Below are 24460 nucleotides of genomic sequence, written 5' to 3' on the forward strand. Positions count from 1 at the left end.
CCCTATCGCTAGCTCGCTTGCAAATTTTCAATACCAATATCAATCCTGTCTTTGTCAACCATAAAGTGCTATAAAGCTTCAACAACCTTAAGACAATACACTCACACTTGATCATGTCGTACGCTCTTGATAATCGTGAAAAATAAACAATCTAAAATAGAACAGATATGTATAAGGCAAAAAATATTGACTCGTCATGATAAAAAGTCTGTTTAAAATTATTGACAATAATTTAAACTTTCAGTCTGTGTTGCGACAGAAAGCTGAAAAGTTTCATATCCAAAATGCTGAACACAAAATATGAGAAAATAAACCTTAAAATATTTTTAATATTCATAGTGAGTGGAAATATGACATTTTTATTCAATTTAGAGCTTAATGTCCTTTCTTTATAGATTTTCGCCTGCAGGTCCTTCTCCCAAGATGAACCAGATGAGCCAACAACAACAATTATTATTCATGATATCACCACAACAACACTTATTCCAAAAGAACCTGAAACAACTGAAAAAACAACGACAAATGTTGCTAATATCAATTTTGATACACCAGAAAAGGTCACATCTGAAGTAAATGAAGCTTTTGATGATCTTAGTCGGACAGTCAACGAGACATTGCTGAATTTTAATGGAGCAACAAGAGACAAGCTTGATGATGAAAGTGGACACATCTTTCGGGATCTTGAGAGAGAGGAACTGTACAATTTGTATCAGGATGACTGCTCAGTTGATCAATTGACAGCATATGAGGAGTTCCAGACAGCACTTGATGGCGTTGTTAAACTATGGATCGACAGAGAACATCCAAGAATCGACAATGCATTCAAAAATGTTTACTTAAAATGGATTGAACCATTTAGACGTGACGTGGAAACGACTTTAGTAACTCCAATTACGTCTGCCTTGAGATTTCCAAGAGGAAAACAGGATCAATTTATATCATGTGCTAATCAGTACACACCACAAGTTTTGAAGCTTATTGAAACTGCTTTTACAAATGTCCTTGATTGTTACAACATGTCAATTAGTTATAAAGAAACATCCAAATATGCTGATCTGATTGCTGCACTTTATAAGGACACTGCTGAGAAGTTTACAACTTGCAATCAAAATTTAGCTTGCTTTAGAAAGGTAATAATGTATGGCAGTGGTGGGTAACCTTCTTGATGTTTTTCTTGATCGAAACCGTACACAGCATACGGTTCAAAGTATTTTCAACAATGGACACACAGGTTGCCCACCACTGATATACAATTTTTAATAAATAATCTATAATCTTTTTAAATATTCAACCTTAATTTCAGTATTGTCCAAAAACACATCTCTTGGTACTTAAGACAACCTCACAAGCAGCCGATGCAATGAGCTCAATTGTTAATAATTTCCAAAAGGAAGTTGATGTAATCCCTACTTGTGCTAATGTTAAATTTAATAATGCAACGTATTTAAAGACAAAACAGGAACTACGCACAGCAATCATACAATGTCTTAGATAGTTTTTTGTATTATTTGTTCCGAACGACACAAATGAAGAAGGCTCCGTTAATGCACTTTTATTAACATCAAATGGAAACCGCTTTCTTGACAGCCATATGGATGCCATATGATACATTACTTCCATCTGGAACATGGATTTCATGTAACATCCATTTGACTGCTAAAAAAATAGTTTATATCAGGTGTTAGTAAAAGACCCACAAAGCACATGGCGTAGAAATGGCTGAAAATCCTTAAAAATCCATAGGTTGGATTCTGTCGAACCTTTTCATGGGTCGATCCATTTTTGTACCAAGTGCTTTCGAGGAAAGTTTTAGCAGAGCCATTTTCATCATTTGTGCTGCTCGGGCGTTAATTTTTTATGTTTTGAAAATTTAATAAACTCAATTCTTGAATATCTTTATGCATAATCTAATTATTTTCGCAAATTTTACTAAATTGACTGATACCAAATTGACACAAATTATTCATGACACCATAGTGGCTGCTTTATAGCGTCCATGTGTAGCAATATTCGTGTTTACTAACGTTTCGTGTCTAAAGCATGTTTGGATTTGACTTCGCAGGCCGAATATATCACTTGTGGTCCATGATATCACTCAGATGACGCCTAAAGCTACCTCAATCTCTGGTTTCCACCTGCAAATTTCAAATTCAAATATTAAGTATTATCCTGTCTCTATTGACAGTTTCCGTCTAGGAACCATAAACCATGCAGGAAGATAAATTCGTGAAAGTCTAGTCTACATCAGAATTCTTCATAACAATTCAACTTTTATGAATTCCAGCACTAACAAATAATTTATCTGATTAATACTAAATTCATACAGTTTTCAATTTAAAATAAAACTCAAATCCAGGCAAAAGTTTCTCTTGAAATACCATTAAATTTATTTTTTTGCAAACAAGCCATTCTACGTGGAAGTTAATAAAGTTTTTAAATATTTAAAACAGATTGCAAACACACGCGCATACATAAAAATTCAACAGAATTGCTGGCTATATATGCGTGGGTGATTCAAAAAAATGGAAATAATATTGGAATTTCATGAATGTTAACAACTGTAACAAACAAAAAAATATATATAACATGAAATAAAGCCCCAGTGGCATTATATACGTTTGGCTAAAGTAACTTGTGCTTTTTGGTTTTTTAAATTATACATTTTTTTATACGTCAGTCAACCAACATTTTTCACTAATATAGCTTCGAGCATTATAAAGTATATTGTTTGCCTTTTTCAACTTACTTTATATTTTTCATTTATGAATTCATATTATTTTCCACCATAATGAGCTTGTTATGAGCATTCAGCTGAGATTTTTTAATTTTTAACTTTTTTCGGACGAATTTTTCATTGAGTAAAAAATTTTGCTTCCATCATTTGCATATTGCCTCATCGGCTGTGGAGTTTAAATACTCAATATTCCGATTGGAACAAGGTTTTCATGTTTAGATATGGGATGGGATGCTGGACGAGATGAAAGGCGAGACCTGAAATGACGCCTGAGCAAAGACCGGAGACCGAGACCTAAGACCGGGACTTGAGACAAGACTTGAGACCGAGACCTGAGATCGAGATAAACTGAGATCGGTATCGAGTGTTGAGATTGAGACTTAAGACCGAGATTTAAGACGAGATCTGAGGTCGAGACTGAATTAAGACGAGACACGAGCCAAGACCTGAGAGCGAAACCTGAATTCGAGACCTGAGTTCGAGACTTGAGGCCTGCGACCGAGACGACCTGAGAGCGAGAATTGAGACCTGCGACCGAGACGACCTGAGAGCTGAGATCGAGAACTAGTCTTGAGAACGAGATTTAAGACTGGGATTCAAAACGAGACGGGATACAAAACGGGATTCAGAACTGGACGGAAATCAACAACCGTGACGAGACAGAATAACAAATTCCTGCAAATTCCAAAACCAATCCCCGTTGTTGTGAAAGCTTAATATACGGAATTAAGTCATAAATTCCAATTATACTTGATTGCTAAATATTTGAATTTTATTTGTCCGTTAAAAATTTAAATAATTTTTACTCAGAAATATCAAAATTGAAAATTTCAAAAACCATAAGCATCAAAAAATATCATCAAATACTTTAATTCCAATGCCATTTCTAAATTAATCAACCAATAGCCCAATTCTATTAATTTACAACCCCCAAACAAATTTTATTATTGCACCAAATTGCGAGAAAAATTAAATGATAATTCTGTCACAGTATAATTTTTATGGGGGACATCAATAAAATGCAAAATTAAGCACAGCATCACATTTTATTATGCTCAAAATATTTTTTTGACTTTTATTTGTGCATTTTTTTATTGATTTTATCTCTCACATTGTGTTGGTAAATATTTGTGCAATATTTTTCAGAAATAAAATCATACTCGACTGTCATTAATTTTATTTTGTACATCCTACTGCAGTCATTTATTGTCTGCGGATGTAGTGGGGGATAAACAATATCGACATAGTTACAACAGTTGACAAAAACAAGTAAATTACTTTTGATTAAATGTCTCATTTAGTTCATTTACTATAAACTAAGTAACAGCACCAGACATATTTATAGCTTCAACTATGTTAAGGAACAAAAGTAAGCCTTCAATGTTCACACAATAAATTTTCTAGATAATCAATTTCTCCTTTTTTTTGTGTCCTTCTTGTTTATTGCATACGGCACGTCGATTTTTATTCCTAAATCCATTTCCTTTTCTTTATTGATTCAGTCACTGGAAATCGATAAATTTGAGGACATGTTGAATGGTGGTCAAATCAAAATGTTTATGTCAATTTGTTGAAATATGTATTGTGAAATAAAATAACAGTTTATGCATGTGTGGACGCATTACTGCGAGGTTAGGATTATTGTAGACTTTTATTTAGGACATTGATCATGTATTCTGCAACAGACTGGAGCTTAAGAGTCATATGTATATCGCAGACCCGAACAGCCAAATGGTAACTTTCTGAATGGAAAGAGATCTCGAGGTAGACCAAAAAGCTCATGGTATTGCTGTGTGAGCAACGATGCAAAAGCGCTGGGAATTAGAAACAGGCAGAAGTTATCTAAGGATAGATCCAGCTTTCGACGAATTCTAAATGCGGCAATGGGCCCCCGTGCGCCTTCGCCAAGGAAGTAAGTAAGTAGGTAGACCCGAACAGCACAACGTCTTCACTGAAGCACCGCTATGGCACCGTATTGCCGTCAAGATACGAAGACGCTCTAACGATACTGTGAACGATGTTTTTGATAAAAATGTAGTTCTCCATATTGTGCTGCTTGGGTGAAAGTCTCAACAGAAACAAAGGCGTTAAAAACTAACGAACTATGAAACATGACAGCATATGGCAGTCAATCTGAGATCGGATTTTCAGAGATTGTATGCATTAACTATCATTAAAATGTCCTCTGTTTTACACTTGATCGGATTGACTTAACTATTGTCTCCAATAAAGAACACAAAATGGATCGGAAATCGGATACTTTGGGCAAAATTGATGTCAAATTAAATTTTAAATATTTTTTAGTAAACAGCAATCCCGAAAACCGCATGGTGAAGAAATGGCACTAAATCTGACCACATGCCCACTTGAGTCTTGTCGGAAACCAGATTTTCGGCTATTCCTACGTCGTGTGACTTTCGGGAATGCTTTCAATAAATGATCATCTATCCGAATTGGGCAAGTCTGTTAATCAATTCATAATCCGGCACCAGGGCAGCGTGGCTCTGTCATGGAACTGACGTGACTCTGGAATGGTGTCTGGAATAGCCTAGAATTCAAACTGAATACAGCATCAAGTTAGAGTCACATCAGCCAGGATTCGAATTTCTAATCGATTAACAAATTCAAAGCTAGTCTTAAAGCTACATCTTTTTCAACAATCCAAAAAGCACGTTTAGCCACAAGCACATAATTATTTCTTTTCATATGCATACCTTTCTCAACAATTTTCTTGTTCCTTAGTTCTTATTTAAAGGAAAAATGAAACCTAAATAAATTCAAAATAAATACAATTCAGATATGTCATATAACTTAATATCCCAAAAATTTAATATTTTTCATAACTTTTAAGAAGAAAGCCCACCGAACAGCATTAATAACCATTAAGATTCCTCTACATCCCAGTTCCATATAAATGCTACTTTAAACTTCAAACCTTTTTTTCCTATTTTGTGCCTTAAATTGAAGTCAGTAGCAGCAATTTTATAAGAAATAGAATTTGCCCTATCCAGTATGCCTATTTGTCGCAATGCTGCTGTCAGCTTGTACAAAACATTCAATTTTGGTTGTATTCAACATAAGGAAGAGGCATTAAAGACTAAAAGAGATGGGAGATATCCAAATAAAATCTAAAGAAAAGAAATTTGATTATTAAAATTCAGTGAACATCTTCAGCTACTATCAAACAAATGTTTTTCTATAATATCCTCAATATTCATACCACACATGGATTCATACAAAGATAAAGAAATATATTTTATTATATTTACTGTCTTATGTTTATAAGCATATGGGGATTACTTAATTTCAATACAATTGACATTCTGCAAATTTGTCTCTTTTGGAGCCTTGTATTGATATGTTGTTATCGTTTGGGGTGCTGAATTTTCAAGTGTCTGACTGTTTGTCACTGGCAATTGTAGCAAAATGTATTATTGAAATTGTGGCTTTATTTATTACCGTGTGGTTCTTCCTGATAGTCAAGACCAGTTTTGTCCAAACTGTATTGTCAAAATCACTAAGCTACGACAAAAATCACGGCATTTCCAAAAAAAAGCTCGTTGGTGATCTAATGTCTCTCGATACGCAGCTAGGACAAAACTTGTCTCCCGACAGACACAAATGAAAAAGATTCCAGCACCTTGGTGGAAAACTACACCAGTGTGACACGGTACCCCGTGTAGACAACACTTGTCTCTAGAGTGACATTAATGAAAAAATCTCTGGCACCTTAGTGGTAAGCCACGACATCAGTGTTATGCGGCAAATAGCTTAGACGACACCAGTCTCCCGACCGACACAAATGAAAAAGGCTCCGACACCTTGGTGGTAAGCAACAACACCAGAATAATGTGGTACTCAGTTTGGACAACAATAGTCTTCCGAGAAACAAATGAACCAGAAATAAATGAAGAAGACTCCGTCACGGAACTCTTTAGACATCGCTTAATCGTGTTTCGAATAACACCAAAAGGAATCGTGTGGCATGACTGCTAAATAGAGACAGCTTTCATTTGGTGTTAAAAAAAGGCTTTGATGGAGATTTTAATGCTCCGTAAGGGAGGTTTCTTCATTTTTGTCACTCGGGTAAGCTTAAACACACTCAGGTCATTAATTTGTAACTGCTGATAATTGGCCAAAGAATTCTTGGAAGTAGAATGTTAATAGAGACATTGTAGCTCTTGGTATTGACTATTGACGTTTGGCAAAAAGAAGCCAGCTAAAGAGCCAGTACTAGACGTCAATTATGAGTAATTGGCAACTTTTTTAGGCGATAGATCCATTCTGATCTGTATGGCCGGCGAAGTTAGGAAGTAAGATTCTCGCTTTCAAGATTGAGATTGATGTACCTCAATACGTCTATGAAATGTCTATTTCAAGCTCCCATTTTGAAAATCAATCAAGTCTACAAAATCGCAAATCATCGAATTTGAAAATTTTTTGACAATGTTCAGTCAATAACGTGGAAGCATCCACAACAATGCTCTTAATCCACATTGTATCCATGATTTTTTACTGGTTTCCTCTTCATCCCCAGAATTGTGACTATGTATATATGTTGTGAATGAAAAGATATTAGAATGAAAACTACAACACAACTATCATAATTCTCTCATCTATTCTTTATTTTTCGTATTTCGTTATTGTACCACATAAATATGGGGAAAAAACCATAAAATAGTTTTTTCGTTTCCGCTTTCATGGATAAAAAATTTATACAATGACACAATAGCAATCCTAATTGAAGCATACAGTTGTTGTGATTCTGAATGAGAAACTTTTGTTTTTTTTTTATTATTTTGTTCCTTTATGCTCTTCAAAAGTGAAATTTGATTACAAAATTTATGAGCAGTATCTTAAAATATGGATCCGAATGCTGATAAATCATGGAAGATTAAATTGGTTGTTGGAAGTTGTCGCTGCTTGTTAATGAATTGTTTTAGTTTTGTATTAAGTCAATTATTTTGTCAACCAAGCTGGTGGCTGTCACTTGACGAATTTGATTGCTTTCGCAATGTTGCTGCCACTTGATACTTTGTATATTCCCATCTCATTGCCGCGACGGCGTCACACTGCAATCACAGCGTCATAGAGGCAACATGTCGTATAGGGGCATTTGGCAACGCCATTTAGTAGTTGAAATGTAGCTAGTCGCTGACATGTGCTTGATATGTCGCTGCCATGTGCTTGACATGTAACTGCCATGTGCAAGACATGTGTCTGCTATTTGCTTGACATGAGATTGTCATGTTCATGACATGTCGATACCATGTGGTTGACATGTTGCTTCCATGTGTTTGTCATGTGCTTGATATGTTGCTGCCATGTATCTGCTATGCGTCTGTCATGTATCTGCCACATAATCCAGCTGCTCACACCTTCATGCCATCTTCTGACCATTTCCCTTTCTCAAAATTATTCCATTTAACTGACGATAATGCAGGTTAACGTGTACTAATCTAAAAAAAACGAACAGACCTGACCTAAATACATTCTGCAAAAATTCTATTATTTCAATTTGCTACATGAAAAAGCACAGATTTGAATAAAGCAGGTGAAGTCGAGATAATTTTCAACAAAGTGGCTATCGCAAACATAAGGATCATCATCCTGCAATTGAAGCATTGCAGTTCTTTTTTCCCTTCAAATTTAAAGAATTCAAGTAACTGTAAAGACTCTCATCCACAGTAAAGAGAATTTTCAAGATTTCCATTCAGTGAAATGATCCAAAAAAAAGAACAGCAAATATCATCACAAGAATAAAGTTGAGATGTCTTACGTCTCTATTTTTCATTATATTTTACTTCTATAACTATATTTGATGATATCAAAAAAAATAAATGAAGAAAAGAAGAATAAGATTGTGAAGAACAGCGAATGTAGCAGCAAAAAAGTACACAAAAGCAAGCAATTTTGTCTTATCACATTTCTTTTTCGCATCTTGTAAAAGGATGAAAGAAGGCGAAATCTATGGGGTGTTTTGGCAATGACGTCACTGATTTTTGTGAGAGGATGTAGAATTGGAATCAAAATCCTAGTTAATTTTGTGTTTTGGCATGAATTTGTATGAAATCATTCGGAATTTCAGTTCTTGTGAAGTATGTAATTTTTAACATAAATTAAGATCTTGTGAAGTATGTAATTTAATACAAAATTTTAGTTCTTGTGAAGTATGTAATTTCATACAAAATTTTGGTTCTTGTGAAGTATGCAATTTTATTCATAATTTTAGCTCTTGTGAAGTATGTAATTTATTACAAAATTTTGTTTCTTGTGAAGTATGTAATTTTATACAAAATTTTGTTTCTTGTGAAGTATGTAATTTTATACAAAATTTTAGTTCTTGTGAAGTATGTAATTTCATACAAAATTTTAGTTCTTGTGAAGTATGTAATTTCATACAAAATTTTGGTTCTTGTGAAGTATATAATTTCATACATAATTTTAGTTCTTGTGAAGTATGTAATTTAATACAAAATTTTAGTTCTTGTGAAGTATGTAATTTCATACAAAATTTTAGTTCTTTCCCCATCCAGGACACCATACTCCCTTGAAGCTATTTCTCAAACCCTAATAACCTCAAATTCCCATTTTTTTCCACTCTAATAATCCCAATTTCCCGCTTTACCCCAAGAAACAAAGGGTAAAAGTGGGTTTTCTAGAACAAAAAGATTCGCGCCGGAGGAAGCTTTTGCCAAAGGGACCCGATTTTCCGACTGACATTACTTAACAACTGACTAATAATACATGGTGAGCAGCGATAGGAAAAATTGGGGAGACAAACAGTGAACAATACACACAATTTTCTTATTTCATTCAATTCCATTTCATTCTTGTTGAAACTCTTCACGTTTTTCTTTTCCTTTCTTCTTCTTGTTACTTCCTCCACTTTATACATCAAATGTTGTCTTATTCTTTCCACTATTTGTCTCATTTTTCGTTATTTTTACTGTCCGCATTCACATTTCATGCTTTCCTCACAAAATTATTATGTCCTTTATTTCTAAGTTCCATCCCTTTTTTCGGTTGTTCTTCTGAATAGAATTAAATAAATGTTTATCGTGCTGTTTCTGATGTTTCAACTTCGTTGTCTTCCTCAATTTTGATAAAGTTAGCAGAATAATAATGCAATAAATGAATCAATCAGTGAATTGTTTGAACAAGATGGGAAAAAGAAGTAGGATGAAAGTTTTAAATTCTATAGGATTGGCAGTGGGGAATGTTGACTTATTGTGTTTAGCATTCAGGAAGTAAATAAGGTTTTGTGACAATTGTATGTCATTGTTATGTTAAAGATAAATCAGATAGGAATGTAGGAATTGTCTGTTTTTGGGGTTGGAGAGCTTAGTAGGGATGTCTGCGGGTAGCCGGAAAATTTTATTGGAAGGGTGGATCCAACCTGTATTTATTGAAGTCTTTATCCTTGTTTCCAATCAATTTCAGGACAGAATAGAAAGCCAGCTTTTAAAAAATCAAATTACATCCAATTCTCGGAGATGGGTCTGTGACCCAATGCCACCCAATACACTACCCCCTATCTCCCCTAAAGCATATGTAATTTGAGGAAGAAATTGGAGAATCGTTCCTAATTTTCAACCTATCCTTGCCCCAAATTAAAGTTATTTTATGTCACGTGAATTTAAATGTCTTTTTCAAGTCTTTTCAAGTCCATTCAGCCATGAATTGAAAAAAACTTAAATTGAGACATATGTAATACAACTGTACTATTGTATAAATATTGATTGAAAGGAAATTGAGACGTGATTGTCATTTTAAAACTTGATACATTTCCCTTTCTCTTTTTTCTAAGAAATTATATGAATAAATGTTAAAATCAATTACAGATCAATAGCTACTTTGAGTTTTAAAATGCCTGATATTCATGAATATGTGCTTCATATGAATTGATATGTATTTAAAAATATGTTGAATGAAGTTTTCAATTCATCAGAAATGGATATATACGCTATATTTCACGTTTCCTGCATTTTTTTCAGTTTTATGTCGCTTCCAGGACGAAATTTAAAGCCTTGACTTCTAGGAATTCATAAGATTTAGATACAAATCGTTGCATTATCTATCATTTTAAGATTACTTACTTCGCAAACCATATAGCAGAGACGAATATGTCTGCCTGTCAACAAGTAACGACTTTTCACCTCTACCTGTGACTGGTACCTGTCATCGAAACTCTGTCACACAGATCAATTGTTATCCATTGAGTTCCCGCAGAAAGCTCCCAAAGCTGCCTCTGTAAATATATTTTAGCTGTTTAGACATTTATTATGTTTAACGAGTGATGGTTTTCCAGATCTTCTACACTTAAACATAGACCTTGCAGTTTAAAGTTAGATTTTAACAACTCTTTTGATGACATTACTGCCTGGAGCTTACAAAAAGATGCTGTGGGTCTAATTTCAAGTACAAGTGATTTGAAAAAGAACAAGTGAAAAATTTCTCCTGTCGAGACCCGAACTCATGATTGCTGGATCAATTTCTGATAATTAGGCATCAAAGAACGAAACCACTACTCCACCGAGTAATTGCGACTTACTAACATTTACTGCAATTCAGCTTATATTAGCAATTAATTTTAGAAATTACAAATAAATTTTTTGATGACTTAAATTTTGATGAGCAAAACAAAAATTTTGTTAATTAACTTAAATTCAAAACATTGATTAAATGCTCAAAACAACAGTGATTTCAAGAGTATTTTCTTGAATAAACAAATCATTATGAATGACACATAAATAATTATTCATGTTAATATAATCACGAAAAATAATTTATTTGTTCAGAGAAAATGCATATGAAGCTTCGCGTGTGTAAACAGAGAAATTTTACAATTAATATAATTTAACTAGTTAAATGTAATTAAGCAATAATGCTGAGATTAAGGGGTGGATACTGTGATAATTGATGAAATATTTGTATCTGTTGGAGTGCATTCTCATATTACGCTTTAGAGGAACGAGAGAGTGGCAAGAAGAACCTTAGAAGAACCTTTGAAAAAGGTTTTCAAGTCTGAATTTGCAAATGCCAAAAGATCACGAGAACACCCAAAACATTAATGGAAGCAAGCTGTTGACCGAAACAGTGTTTGATATTGGTAATAGGCAGGCGCTAGCCAGCTATAGGGTCAGTATCAGGCAACATTTGAGCAGAACATCATTTATTGGAAGTGGAGTCGAGTCGACTCAAATAGAATTTTCCGTAGAAAATCCGAGTTGACTTGGAGCTCTGCATCTGAGAGATGCCATGGATTATAATTGATCTGTATGGCTTACAAAGGAGAAGTAGAATGGGGTCAAAAAGTCGATTATTCTAGTTACGTCAGTGATGGGCAATCTATGTGCCTTGGCATACTAGTGTGTCGTCAACCGATGGTCATTAGCGATTTCGGTCGGGACTTACCTATTTTTGAGAGTATGTAATGAATTTCCAAAATATTGCATTATTCATATTCAAAGCCACGAGTGCCTACACCTTAATTCACATGATAACTTCATTAAAATGATATATAAATTAAATTTGAATCCAATTAAAAAGGAAATAATTCTACCGAATTTCACATGGAAAATATAAAGCCACAAAATTTAACAAAAAATCAATATTTCCAGTCATCACCCAACAAATCTTCTGAGACCCATCCAAAGATATATTTTTGTACATTTTAACATGAATTATTTAAGCATTAAATGTATTTGTGTAAAATTCCATTGTTATTTTTTTTGCCATTGTTTAATGCCATTTCAAATCACTCATCTCTGCTCATCTCTTTTCTCCTTTTGATTCTTATTTTTTTTTTATTTTTTAAGACAAATAAAGTGCGTTTAACTGATGTCTATTGCCCCATAGCATGACTGTTGTATTGTCAAAAAAATACACATTATTGTTTAAATAAAATGATTTACGATCGAAAATAAAATGAGCAATAAAACATTTTACAGTGTTTCTTTCGTCCCTTTCCATTTCTATTTTGTTGTGCTTTTTTTGTGTAGAAGTTGTCTGACCAGGGGCAGAGTTAGGAATGTTTTGGAGAGAGGGTTTATATGAATCGGAAGATTTCGGAGGAGCGTTTGGATTTTATTTAACAGAAAACCTTAGAAAATTCCAAAAAGGTTGGGTTTTGACATCCAAACCACCCCTCTCTCTTCTCCTCTCTTCACCTCTCTTCTTCCCTCTTCTCCTCTCTTCACCTCTTTCCTCCTCTCTTATCCTCTCTTATCCTCTCTTCTCCTCTCTTCTCCTCTCTTCTCCTCTCTTCTCCTCTCTTCTCCTCTCTTCTCCTCTCTTCTCCTCTCTTCTCCTCTCTTCTCCTCTCTTCTCCTCTCTTCTCCTCTCTTCTCCTCTCTTCTCCTCTCTTCTCCTCTCTTCTCCTCTCTTCTAATCTCTTCTTCTCTCTTCCTCTCTCCTCTCCTCTCTCTCTCTCTCTCTCTCTCTCTCTCTCTCTCTCTCTCTCTCTCTCTCTCTCTCTCTCTCTCCTCTCTCTCCTCTCTCTCCTCTCTCTCCTCTCTCTTCTTTCTCTCCTCTCTCTCCCCCTATCTTCTTCTCTCTTTCCATCTTTCCATCTCTACACCCCTCTCTTTTCCTCTTTCTCTCCCTCTACACTCTTTCTTTTCTGTCTCCTATGTCTCCTATGTCTCCTCTCTCCTTCTATCATCTCCTTTCTTCTCTTCTACTCTCTTTCCATCTCTCCACCCCTCTTTCCCTCCCTTTCCCTCTCTCCCACTCTCTTCTTCTCTCTCCATCATTCTCTAAACCTGTTTCCACAATGTTTTCTCTCTCATCTCTCTCTCTCTCTGGGTGGAGAGACCGCCTTGAATACCCCCCTGATCTATACATACACAATACAAATTTTCATATCAAGTCCAAGTGTGGCTGTTTTGAAAAAAGCGAAGTAAAATCATTTTAATTCTGTACAGCCATAAAAAAAAGTTGTTTCAATGTGGATTTTCATTTTCTTCTTTTTGTTCGTAGAAATGGAAAAGAAGTTGAACAACAACAGCATTTGTGAGGAGAGAGATAGCAGTGATAAAAACATCACCTAATTTTGAACAGTTCTTTTTTTTCTTGCTCACTCATTGTGCTTTTATTTCATTGGAATTGGGGTTTACTTTCACGCTTTTGTGGCTTTTGTTCCTGAACAAAAGTTTTATATTTTATTAACACCTATTAAGCAATTTCTGAAAATTGAATTAGTGGTTTTCAAGGATGAAGCTATTTTGTGGGTACTCTGAAGTAATTGTGGAGAATGTAAATTGTATTAGTCAAATTGAGCAGTATTGGAATTTTAGTGGGACACATTAGTAAAGGTAATTAGGCTTGTTCTAAATTTTAGTTGATAAGGGAACGTTCGGAAATTATGTAACACTAAAAATTGATTTTTTAGACTTAATAATATTAAAATCATGGACCAAAATTTAAAACCTCCTACCCCCATCTCCCTAAGTGTTAATTAGTCTCAAAACTATCCCTGACGAACCGTAAACTTATTACAAATCACTTGTTAGAGGGAAAGGATTGAGATATTGTTACGGAGGAGAGGAGGTGAAAGGAATCAAACGTAATAAGTGAACAGCCCCTTAGATAGCTTTGTTTTTAGGTTCTTCAATAATCTGCAGGCCTGTAGCCTTGGACGAATAGTATGGCTCGGTCAATAACTGCAAGTCTATGAATTTATAATGCCGAATACATGATTGCCGATTTCTACTTAACCCTATTGTATATGACTATTCAGTGATATATTTAAGGGGGAGGGGTGAGAGCGAGGTTAGGTTGAGTGTCAAAACCTCTTTTTTTAGACAAAATTCTTTAGTCTGTCATTCTAAAAATACCTCTAAATTTTTAGATTTTACAAAAAAATCAAGTCTAAAACGGGGAGGGGTTTCACAACAATTATCAACAGAATACCTAAATCTTGCTGCAATCCAAAATTCTGAGTTTTTATATCCAACAATTCATAATCACTTTTAATATCCTTTTTTAAAAAAATCAAATTACATTCATAATCATGAAATTAAACACACCCTTGTGATAACATTGACCTTAACATCCCTAAATTATTACATTCATTAACACCAAGGGAGAGATTATACGTCTGACTAATAAAAAACGACAAGTAACTCACACTCTATATTGAGTCATATTTTTAAATTTGTTGTTTACGAGAAAGATACTCAGCATGAATGAAAATTGATACATGTCAACATATTCATTCTTTTTTTTATATATAACGCTCTCACGCACTCCATGTTGTGACAAAGTGAGGTTTTATCAAATAATTTGATTAAAGCTATGAAGCTTGTTACTCTTTATCATGTTGGTTGGCAGCATACAAATTTTCATATTAAGTTGATTGTGGATGTTGAGTTGTTTGTTTGAATGTTTTTATGGCTTACTTTACAGGATAAAGTGTAGGTGGGGTGAAATTGAAAGTTCATTAGTGTTATGATATGCTACCATAGAAGGGATTCATTTTTAACACATGAATGTGTCCGGGAGGGATTTTGAAGTTAACAACACTCTGATTCACTCCCTTTTGTAACTTTTTGAACAAAGTTCTTCAATTTGCTGTAAAATTGAATAAACTTTAGCTGGTTAGACCATAAAAGATCCATAACTGTGCATTATATGTATTTCTAGGCATTGATAGTATAACGAGTGAACTTTTGCAGATCGTCCGCCCCAGCCTAGAGTTAAACCTTAAAGTGGAAACTGAACTTCTTTTTGGCGACATTACTGTCTGTAGTAGTCTTTAAAAAGAGGCTTTAGGCCGTGTTTTCTATTATGTAGTGCAATACAAAACTGCTGGGTATTAGAAACTGGCGGGAAGTTACCTAAAGACAGGTTCAGCTTCCGACGAAGTCTAAATGCGGCAATGGGCCCTTCGTCAACCTTCGCTAAGAAAATAAGTGAGTAAGTAAGTAAGAAAGTAAGTGCGTTAAACCGCAGCAATATGATCGCCATATTAGGCAGCTTCCATTTAGTGTTAATAAATGAAGTTTAGCGGAACCTTCAAAGTTCCGTGGCGGAACTTTCTTCATTTGTGTCGTTCGCTCGAAAGATGATTCGAAAAAAGACAATTAAAAAATTTCTTTTACCGAGTCTCGAACCCATGATCGCTGGGTCGGTGTTAAAATGATCAAATACCGAATTACTAAACCATTCCGCCACTGAGCCACTTCAACTCACTCAATTTACTTTACAAAGTTACAAATATAATAAAAATATTTGCATGCTTATAAAATATAAAGAGAGCATTCCAGGTGAATTATGCATAGGACGTGAGGTCAACATAACAATTTTCATTATCAATAGAATCTCATCATTTTCATTTGCTGTTGTACCGCCATAAAAAATAAGTCATAGGAAATGACAAATTCCCGGAGAATATTTTTCATAAGAATGTATATATGCCTTTATATGCTGCAAAATTTATGAGTATGAGGACATAAAAAAAAATTCTTAAAAGGAAGAAAAAGTACTTATTAAGCCATAAATGATACACATGTGAATGCATCCAGTGGTGATTCTAGTTAAAGACACTCATCGGTATTCTTAAAAATTCTGGAGTCATCATGATATTCAGGAATCACTAGACAGCACATACACATGCTGATTTCATTCTTACTTCTTCGTCGGTGTCATTTGATAATAGGATTTTTATTACATCATTCATTCAATATACACGCACACACACGTATCCATCGTATACATTACGTAATGTCATGTGGAATGAGAAGGCTTTTCGGGGCTTCCTTCTCTCATTTTAAGAAACGACGAAAAGAAAATTTATTTACTAACATTCTTCAGTCATGATTTTATCCATAATGAAAATTTATGCAAATTGAAAAAGAAGGCAAAAGAAAGTGAATTGACTCGCATGACATGAGTATGTGTATGTATGTATATTCATGTTAGCATAATAGAACCTCATATAAAGCTACTTACTGACTTACGTTTTCTCTTCTCTTCATTTAAAATTCTTTATTGTTATTGTGTAATTGTTTTATGGAGTGATCATCAATTCTTATGTGTATGCTTAATATTATTTAGGACTCTCTCATGCAGAACTTTTATTGTATCAGATGGAAATTATTATTAAAATGTAGGGATGGTAAAGGGGTTGACGCAGGGACTGGAGCTATCTTGAGCGACACAAATAAGAAATACTAGTTGGCTAGACTAAATCAAGATTAACAGGCTCCGTGGGTCATATTATTAGAAGACCTTTAGAAATTCCATTTAATAAGGTTAAATCAGACTTTCTGGATAGTAAAATACCTTGTGGTAGACGATAGAACTCCTAGAAGGAAGCTGTTGAGAGAGACATTATTCCATTTGGTATTGAAAATTGGCAGGTGGAAGCCAGCTATAAAACATGCTTTAGATGTCATCTGAGGAGGCCATGGATCACAGTTGATCTGTAAAGCCATTGAAGGAAGTAAGCAAGTAAAGAGGTTAGGCAATAATTAATGTGTCAATGACGGAGCGTTAAAGGTGTAGCCAAGGTGGAGGGACTCCTTTTTGAATGAGCCCTCGCGAAACAGCAATGGATTCGTGATGGAGCCTTGTTCTCATGTATTGCTCGGGTTTGGATGATGAAATGTTGTTAAAAGTATTAATTGTTCCTATATACATGTGCAATTTCATAAATAAATTTTAATAAATGCTAAACCTATAAAGATTTTACTAAGAAAAGAGGTCATCAACCTTTGTCAAATAAATCTTTAAAAAAATTGGAACTAAAATTTATTTATTATTTGACATCTTTTAATTTGTAAAATTTAATTGAAGGAATTCCTATTTTTTAAAATGTGTATTACCTTAAAATTTTGAATGTGATACTTGCATTGATCGTCAAAAAAGTGATACATTTCACAAAACAAAATTACTCATGGTGACTGAGCAACAGATCCGAGCGACACCTCACTTTACTGAAGATCAAGAAGACATCTATTAATGTCAAGTAGTTTATCAAGACATACCAAATTAACCATGTATTAGACATTTATCAACTATGTTGACCTATATGATTCAGAATCATGAAATATAACTGATGCAGATGAATGTGCAATTGGTGTTTCTGAGAGAAAGATCCTTAGAGTCATATATCGTCCCAAAAGTAGTGGTGATCAGTATAGGAATAACGGCAATGTAAAAATGTTTGGACGACCAAAGAACTCCTAAAATTTGGTTGCGGATATTGACAGTATTGTGTATGATATTGGAAACTGACACGCAGAATCCAGCAATAGAGTCAGCTTTAAGCACTACCTGACAGATGTCATGAATCACAATATTGATCACCATGATCAGCGAACCAAGTAATACATTTCATTCGTATTTATTTTCTTATTTTTATAGTCCAAAAATAATCAGCTGTCGGCAACCGATAAGAATAAAAAAATATACATTTTATGCAATAAAATTCGTATAAATTGACATTACTTTAATCAGTGTATGGTCAACTGTAGTGATCACAAGTTAGAATTTCAAAAAAAAAATGAAATTAGTTTTGTACTTAATTTTTATTCATCATATTTTTGGACTTCCAGTCAATGATATAATTTTTTATCCTGCATCGGAAGAAACTACATACGACAGATTGAGAAATGAGTTAATAAGTAAAATGCAGAGTGCTACCCAGAGTACTACTCTAGGTACTACCCAGGAAACCACACAGAGTACGACCTTGGAAACTACCCAGAGTACTACGCTGGATACTACTCAAGGAACTACCCCTAGTACTATCCAGGAAACTACCCCGAGTACTACTCAAGGAACTACCCAAAGTACTATCCAGGATACTACCCAGAACACATCCCAGGATACTAACAAGAGCAATACCCAGGATGCTATCGAGAGTATCCCGCAAGATATCACTCAAAATGCTATTCAGAGTACCAACCAGGATATTCCACAAGATGCTATCCAGAGTACTTCCCTGTATACTACCCCTGAATCCGTCGATAAAACCTTGGAAGGTCGTTTTGATGATAGTGTAGATGACTTAGAACTTGATTGGTCAACTGTCTTTAATGACCCAAATATTATGAAATCTGCGAACGACACAGACAGTTTCATAGGTGATGAAAAACCTGATCCTAGTCTTCTATATGGAGATCTCTATCAAGGTGATATTGACTTAACAGAAGAACAAAAGGAATTTTTGGAAGCTACAGCAAATGGCTCTATTGATTTAAGAGTTGGCATATCAAATCCCTTTTATCGTTGGCCCAAAGACAGTAGCGGAAATGTTATTGTTCCTTATAAATTCTCGAATAAATACAGTAAGTAAAGTTATTTCTATTTTATTGCTAAAATTTAGAGGCAGAGTTGACAGTCCTGCTCGATTGTGGAAGTGACTCTAGTGAAGTCCAGACTCCTGTGAAGAAAAGTCTTTTTTGACTTTTGGTCAGCTCTGCTCATTGCAAGGACATATGGAAGTCATGAGACTTGATATACCCCATGCAATCAAGTTGTCAATTTAGTTTCAATTCGTGTGCGCAGGGTTCAGTCTAGAAAATCATTTAGATACTAAGTATGTCCAGGCAATGGAGACACATGCGACAGACCTCAAAACTGTACTTATCACATGAACCAAGCTTCGTAACTAGAACGGTGAATTGGAAAAAGACCTTCGAAAATTAGACATAGTCTGGGATTGAATCCCGTACCTTTGGCACCTAAGGTCAACGCCCTACCATTTAGACCACTGATGCCATTCCACCGCAATCACATCTATAAGCAGAACTGTATAAAAGTTAAATTTATTTTTATTTTTTAGGAACAAATGAACGATATCTAATTCTTGGAGCCATGAAGGATATAGAAGAGCATACATGCATCAGATTCAGACCTGTCTACAACGAATATGACTACATTAGTATAAAATCAGGAAGAGATTGCTCATCGAGTCTTGGAAAAATTGGCGGTCGTCAAACTGTCAGTCTTAATCAAAATGGCTGCATTTCACGTGGAACAATTTTACATGCTTTATTTCATGTCCTTGGCTTTGATCACATGCAAAATCATATGGATCGTGATAATTATATTGATATTCACTGGAAAAACATTAAGGATGATAAGATTGAGCAGTTCCTGAAAGTTGATTCAAGATATTACGATGACTTCAATACTTCATATGATTACTATTCAGTAACTCATTACAGTCCAACAGCATTCTCTAAAAATGGTAGAAGAACCATTACTACAAAAAATTCAAACTTTAGAAATGTCATTGGACAATTACCTAGATTGAGCAGTGGCGATATTACAAGAGTCAATAATATGTACAAATGTAACAGACGCTATTATTCAGGAAAGTGATTAAGCCATTAAAAATTAGCTCAAAAACATTTGGTACACTAATGTTCAATAAAGATTAAAATTATATGCTCAAAAATACTTAATAATCAGGTTTGACAATTACATGCAATTAGGGTTGTCAAACTCAAATACTGAAACATACCCCAAAGTCCTACATAAATTATTAGGAACCTGATTAATCAATAAATAAAACTAATAATGCAGAAATGATAGAACTATATGCTTCCTTAATTAGTTCCTTAGTTTTTTTTAGGATTTTGGGTACGTTTGGCGACTTGGGTTCGACACCCCTACATGCAAGTATGCGCATATTTACAAACTGCAAAAATGATTCGTTTATGATTGCTGACGCTGTCTTTATTGCAATAAGAGTCCATGGACTTCAAATCTTAACATTTTTGTTTAGTTTGGAAGTATGCATACACTTGCATGCAATTGTCAAACCCAATTGATAGCTAGTTAAAGTCGAGTAAATTGCTTATTCTATAGGATTTTTGTCCACTCGAGATTAAAATTTCAGGCAAAGTATTTCAAAATTATACATAACTAGAGTATCGAGAGCGCCCGTGGCGCCCCATCTTCAGAATTTTCAGCTTCACATAACTTCATATGGCATCACATTACACCCATATTCCTCCTGATACCCCTCAACTTTCGGCTTCACATGGCTTCACATAACTTCACATTACACCCCCCATTTCCCCTGATACCCCTCAATTTTCGGCTTCACATGGCTTCACACGGCTTCACACAACTTCACGTTACACCCCCCATTCCCCCTGATACCCCTCAATTTTCGGCTTCACATGGCTTCACAAAATGGCTTCACATGGCTTCCGTTCTTGTATCAGCAAAGGAATTGGGTGTTTATAATATAGATGTGTATTTAAGTACACTGTCATGCTGTTATCAGACTTTGATCTGATGTTCTTTTTATTACACTTATTTTTGTTAAAATAAAGCCCGAGTGGACACAGCTAGTCAATATCTAGTATTAGACATGATTCTACTAGCCATTTATCTTGCCAAAAATGTCTTGACAATGTAACAAGACATTGACTAGACTTTAACTAGACATATGGAAAGTTGATTTGTAAAGAAATTTTTATGAAACCATATACTTCACAAGTGAAAGCAGAAATCACAGAAAGTAATTTGCATGAAACCATATACTTCACAAGTGCAATCAGAAATGACTTTTATAAGTGCAATTTTTTTCTGCTCAGATTTTTAATATATTTATATGCAATGAATGGTGTGCACTTAACGACTTTTGCCAAAGTGCATTAGTTAGTTACTATAGGACTTGCCAAATTGTTTTTATGACAGCTTCGAACGTGTGATTTCCGTTCTGCTTTTTCCAAAATAATTAAATTAACAAATAAATTCATATCAACACATAATTTTTTTTTGTCAAATTCCGTGTACGTTAAACGGTTATGGTTGACTAGACATTAACTAGACATAAGTACTGTACATATGTCTAGTTAAATGGAACGTTCCAAATATGTCATTAGTCGTCCCTATGTCAAGTTCCAAAGGCTAGTTCATTGGTAAGTAACTGGTAATTCAAAGGCTAGTAAATGTCAAGTATTTAACTAGTTACGTGTCCACTCGGGAAGATTATGCTTCAAAATACAAAATAAAAATTACGTAAAAAATTAGCAATAAGCTGTTTTCCGTTTACTTTTGACGTTTCAGAGGTTTTGTTCAAAGCTACAAAAAGCTGCAGACTTGGGTGACCCCAACAAACAAGGATCATCCTTATTGCCTATTCGTAGGTAAACCTAGCGTAGATTTAAGGAGGTACATGATTTTATCTGATTTTTACGAAAAAAAAGTAGGCATCTACTCAAATCTACGCTTGGTTTATCTAGGTATAGGTTTTGCCTGTAGCTAGACAAGCCTACAAGAAGGCAAATTTGTTTGCCTTTCTATAGGTAATGCCTAGAAAAAGTCAAAAGCTACCATGATATATGTAGGCACCTATCCACATATATCTGACAACTCTGCTTATTGGTATTCTCACAAAATTGAGCATATATTGATTGAGTATACTCTTGAGGATATATTTTAAGGTACCCTAACAGACAAAAATCTTACTCTGAGTATACTCACTTTTGTGAGCATGCTATTTGTATGTTAAGGATAAAGTAGAATAATTCCAGACCTGTGTATCTAAAATGCAGGAAATGCTTTATTGTTCAAATATAAGAGCTTTCGCAGTGCCTTACAAATAAGTGTACCTCCCTAATTCAGCCCATGTTGATGTGATTCTGATATAGTGTCTGGTCGGATCCCATTGTCATGCTGTCATGTTGCCGAATTACGAATCGAACAACCAACTTGTGCTATTCGGGTGGTCGCTAATTTAATTGAGTTTTTCAATAATTATTACAGAATTGGCAAGTGGAAGCCACTGATAAAGCCAGCTTCAGGCGACTCCTGTAGGATGTCATGCATCAGTAAGTATTATGGCAACAATTTCAAAATTTTGATTTCTTTGGGATTTTTATTGCAGAATCATTAACAAATTTTTAGAAAAAATTAACAAAATGTTTATAAACAATCACTGGGAAATTCATAAAGCAGCATTTGATAATGCTTTATCGTTGGATTTTTTCAAGATTACAACTTACTCAACATTAATCTCTATTTTGAGTATAAATACGAAATAATAAAGTCACTCGCATTAGTCTATAACTGAATCACAAATAGAAAAGATGAAAATTTTAATTTTCTTGTTTCTTGTACATAAATTGTCAGCATATCCAGTCGACGACGATCGAATAATTTTCCTTGATTCAGCTGAAAGTGTCAGTAGATTTTCAGAGGTATCAAGTCGTATTGACGACAGCACAGATGACTTAAAGTTAGATCTACAAAGTCTGTTTAATGATCCAAATGTGATAAAATCAGAAAATGACACAGATAGCTTTATGCTTGAGAACCAAGGAAGTGATGATGCTTTATACGGACAGCATTACCAAGGCGATATAGTTTTATCGGATGATCAAAAGGAATTTTTAAAAGCCACAAATATTAGTGAATTTTCATCTAGAACTGGAATAATATCGTTATATTATCGATGGCCGAAAAACAGAAGTGGCAAGGTGATTGTGCCTTATGAGATATCTAATGCTTACTGTAAGTAGATCCAGAATTAAGACTTTCTAATCATGTGCTGATTGTTAATTTATTATTTAGCAATCCTAGAATACTTCCTCATTGGCAGTTCAATGCGTGACATTGAAAAGCATACCTGCATATCGTTTACCCCACGTAAAAAAGAATCAGACTACATTTTTATTCAATCCGGTGATGGATGTTCATCACATCTTGGAAAAATAGGCAGCCGTCAAGTGGTCAATCTTGATTCAAATGGCTGTATGTCTCGACGAACAATAATACATGAGCTAGTTCATGCTCTGGGATTCGATCACATGCAAAGTCGTTACGATCGTGATCGTTATATTGATGTGCTGTATCAAAACATTAAAGAAAGTGAATATTCTCAATTTGAGCTAGTTGATCCAAAGAAATTTAATGATTTTAACACTCCATATGATTATTATTCGATTATGCATTATGGACCAGTTGCCTTCTCTAAAAATCGGAACACAAAGAGAACTATAGTTCCGAAAATTGCAAGGTATAGAAATGTTATTGGACAAAGTCCTAGATTGAGTCTAGGTGATATAAAAAGAATTAATAATATGTATAATTGTGGAAGTTAGATGATAGTATTAGTCAGAATTGTAGCCTAACAGGCAAAGAGAATGCTTTTAAGTACCATAGTGGTCTTTCTGTAATATGAAAGTATACTCTTTGCCTGTTAGGAGTAGCCTTAATCTTACAAAGATTTATTCAAATATTATTAAATTTCTGGGGCTTGTAGACTCTGGGTAGTAGCCGAAAAAAAGCAGTGGTTGGGTAGATTTTTGGGGATATGAGTCACCTCATTAAAAATTATTAGCTACAAAGTACAAAGTTGAAAATCTAATAAACAAAAGTTTTGTTGTGTTTCATCAAATTTTGATTATTATCCGGACTTTGTGTGGTCCAATGTGATAAACCACATTTTTCGAAACAGACGTCATGATGACATCAGGGAAATTTCGGATTTTTCCGTTATTGCAAAGGCTCAAAATTTCCCGAATTTTGAAGTAGTCGAGATGTCAATGCAAATTTTGAAATTTTGGATAAATTTTGAAAAGTTTCCTTCCAAATCTGGTCTGGGTTCTAGCCATGGACTTTATTTTTATTTTTCGGATTTTTAATTATTTTCTGAACTTAAACACTTAAACTACACAAAACTTAAAATTGTCCAAAAAATCCCCCAATAGACCCAAATTTAGAAATCCTCTGGTCACTCTGGCCAAAGAGAAT

The 24460-nt window shown here is 34.5% G+C and overlaps 3 protein-coding genes across 3 annotated transcripts; all 3 read left to right on the forward strand.

Moving 5' to 3' along the window:
• Nucleotides 1–244: 244 nt before the first annotated feature.
• LOC139094064 (uncharacterized) lies at nucleotides 245–1911 on the forward strand. Its single transcript, XM_070644967.1, has 3 exons — nucleotides 245–338; nucleotides 396–1130; nucleotides 1304–1911. Exons 1-3 carry the CDS (start codon nucleotides 285–287, stop codon nucleotides 1493–1495), a joined length of 981 nt encoding a protein of 326 aa, XP_070501068.1. The 5' UTR covers nucleotides 245–284; the 3' UTR covers nucleotides 1496–1911.
• A 16709-nt stretch (nucleotides 1912–18620) lies between these two features.
• LOC139094138 (low choriolytic enzyme-like) lies at nucleotides 18621–20214 on the forward strand. The gene is made up of 2 exons (XM_070645072.1): nucleotides 18621–19032; nucleotides 19530–20214. The coding sequence occupies exons 1-2, from the start codon at nucleotides 18795–18797 to the stop codon at nucleotides 20069–20071; spliced, it is 780 nt and encodes a 259-aa protein (XP_070501173.1). The 5' UTR covers nucleotides 18621–18794; the 3' UTR covers nucleotides 20072–20214.
• Nucleotides 20215–22781: 2567 nt separating this feature from the next.
• LOC139094096 (hatching enzyme 1.2-like) lies at nucleotides 22782–24104 on the forward strand. Its single transcript, XM_070645010.1, has 2 exons — nucleotides 22782–23218; nucleotides 23279–24104. The coding sequence occupies exons 1-2, from the start codon at nucleotides 22795–22797 to the stop codon at nucleotides 23806–23808; spliced, it is 954 nt and encodes a 317-aa protein (XP_070501111.1). The 5' UTR covers nucleotides 22782–22794; the 3' UTR covers nucleotides 23809–24104.
• Nucleotides 24105–24460: the final 356 nt, after the last annotated feature.

Source organism: Chironomus tepperi, unplaced genomic scaffold, assembly GCF_022539635.2.
Source record: "Chironomus tepperi strain 1889 unplaced genomic scaffold, CSIRO-AGI_Ctep_v1 contig_349, whole genome shotgun sequence".
NCBI lineage: Eukaryota > Metazoa > Arthropoda > Insecta > Diptera > Chironomidae > Chironomus > Chironomus tepperi.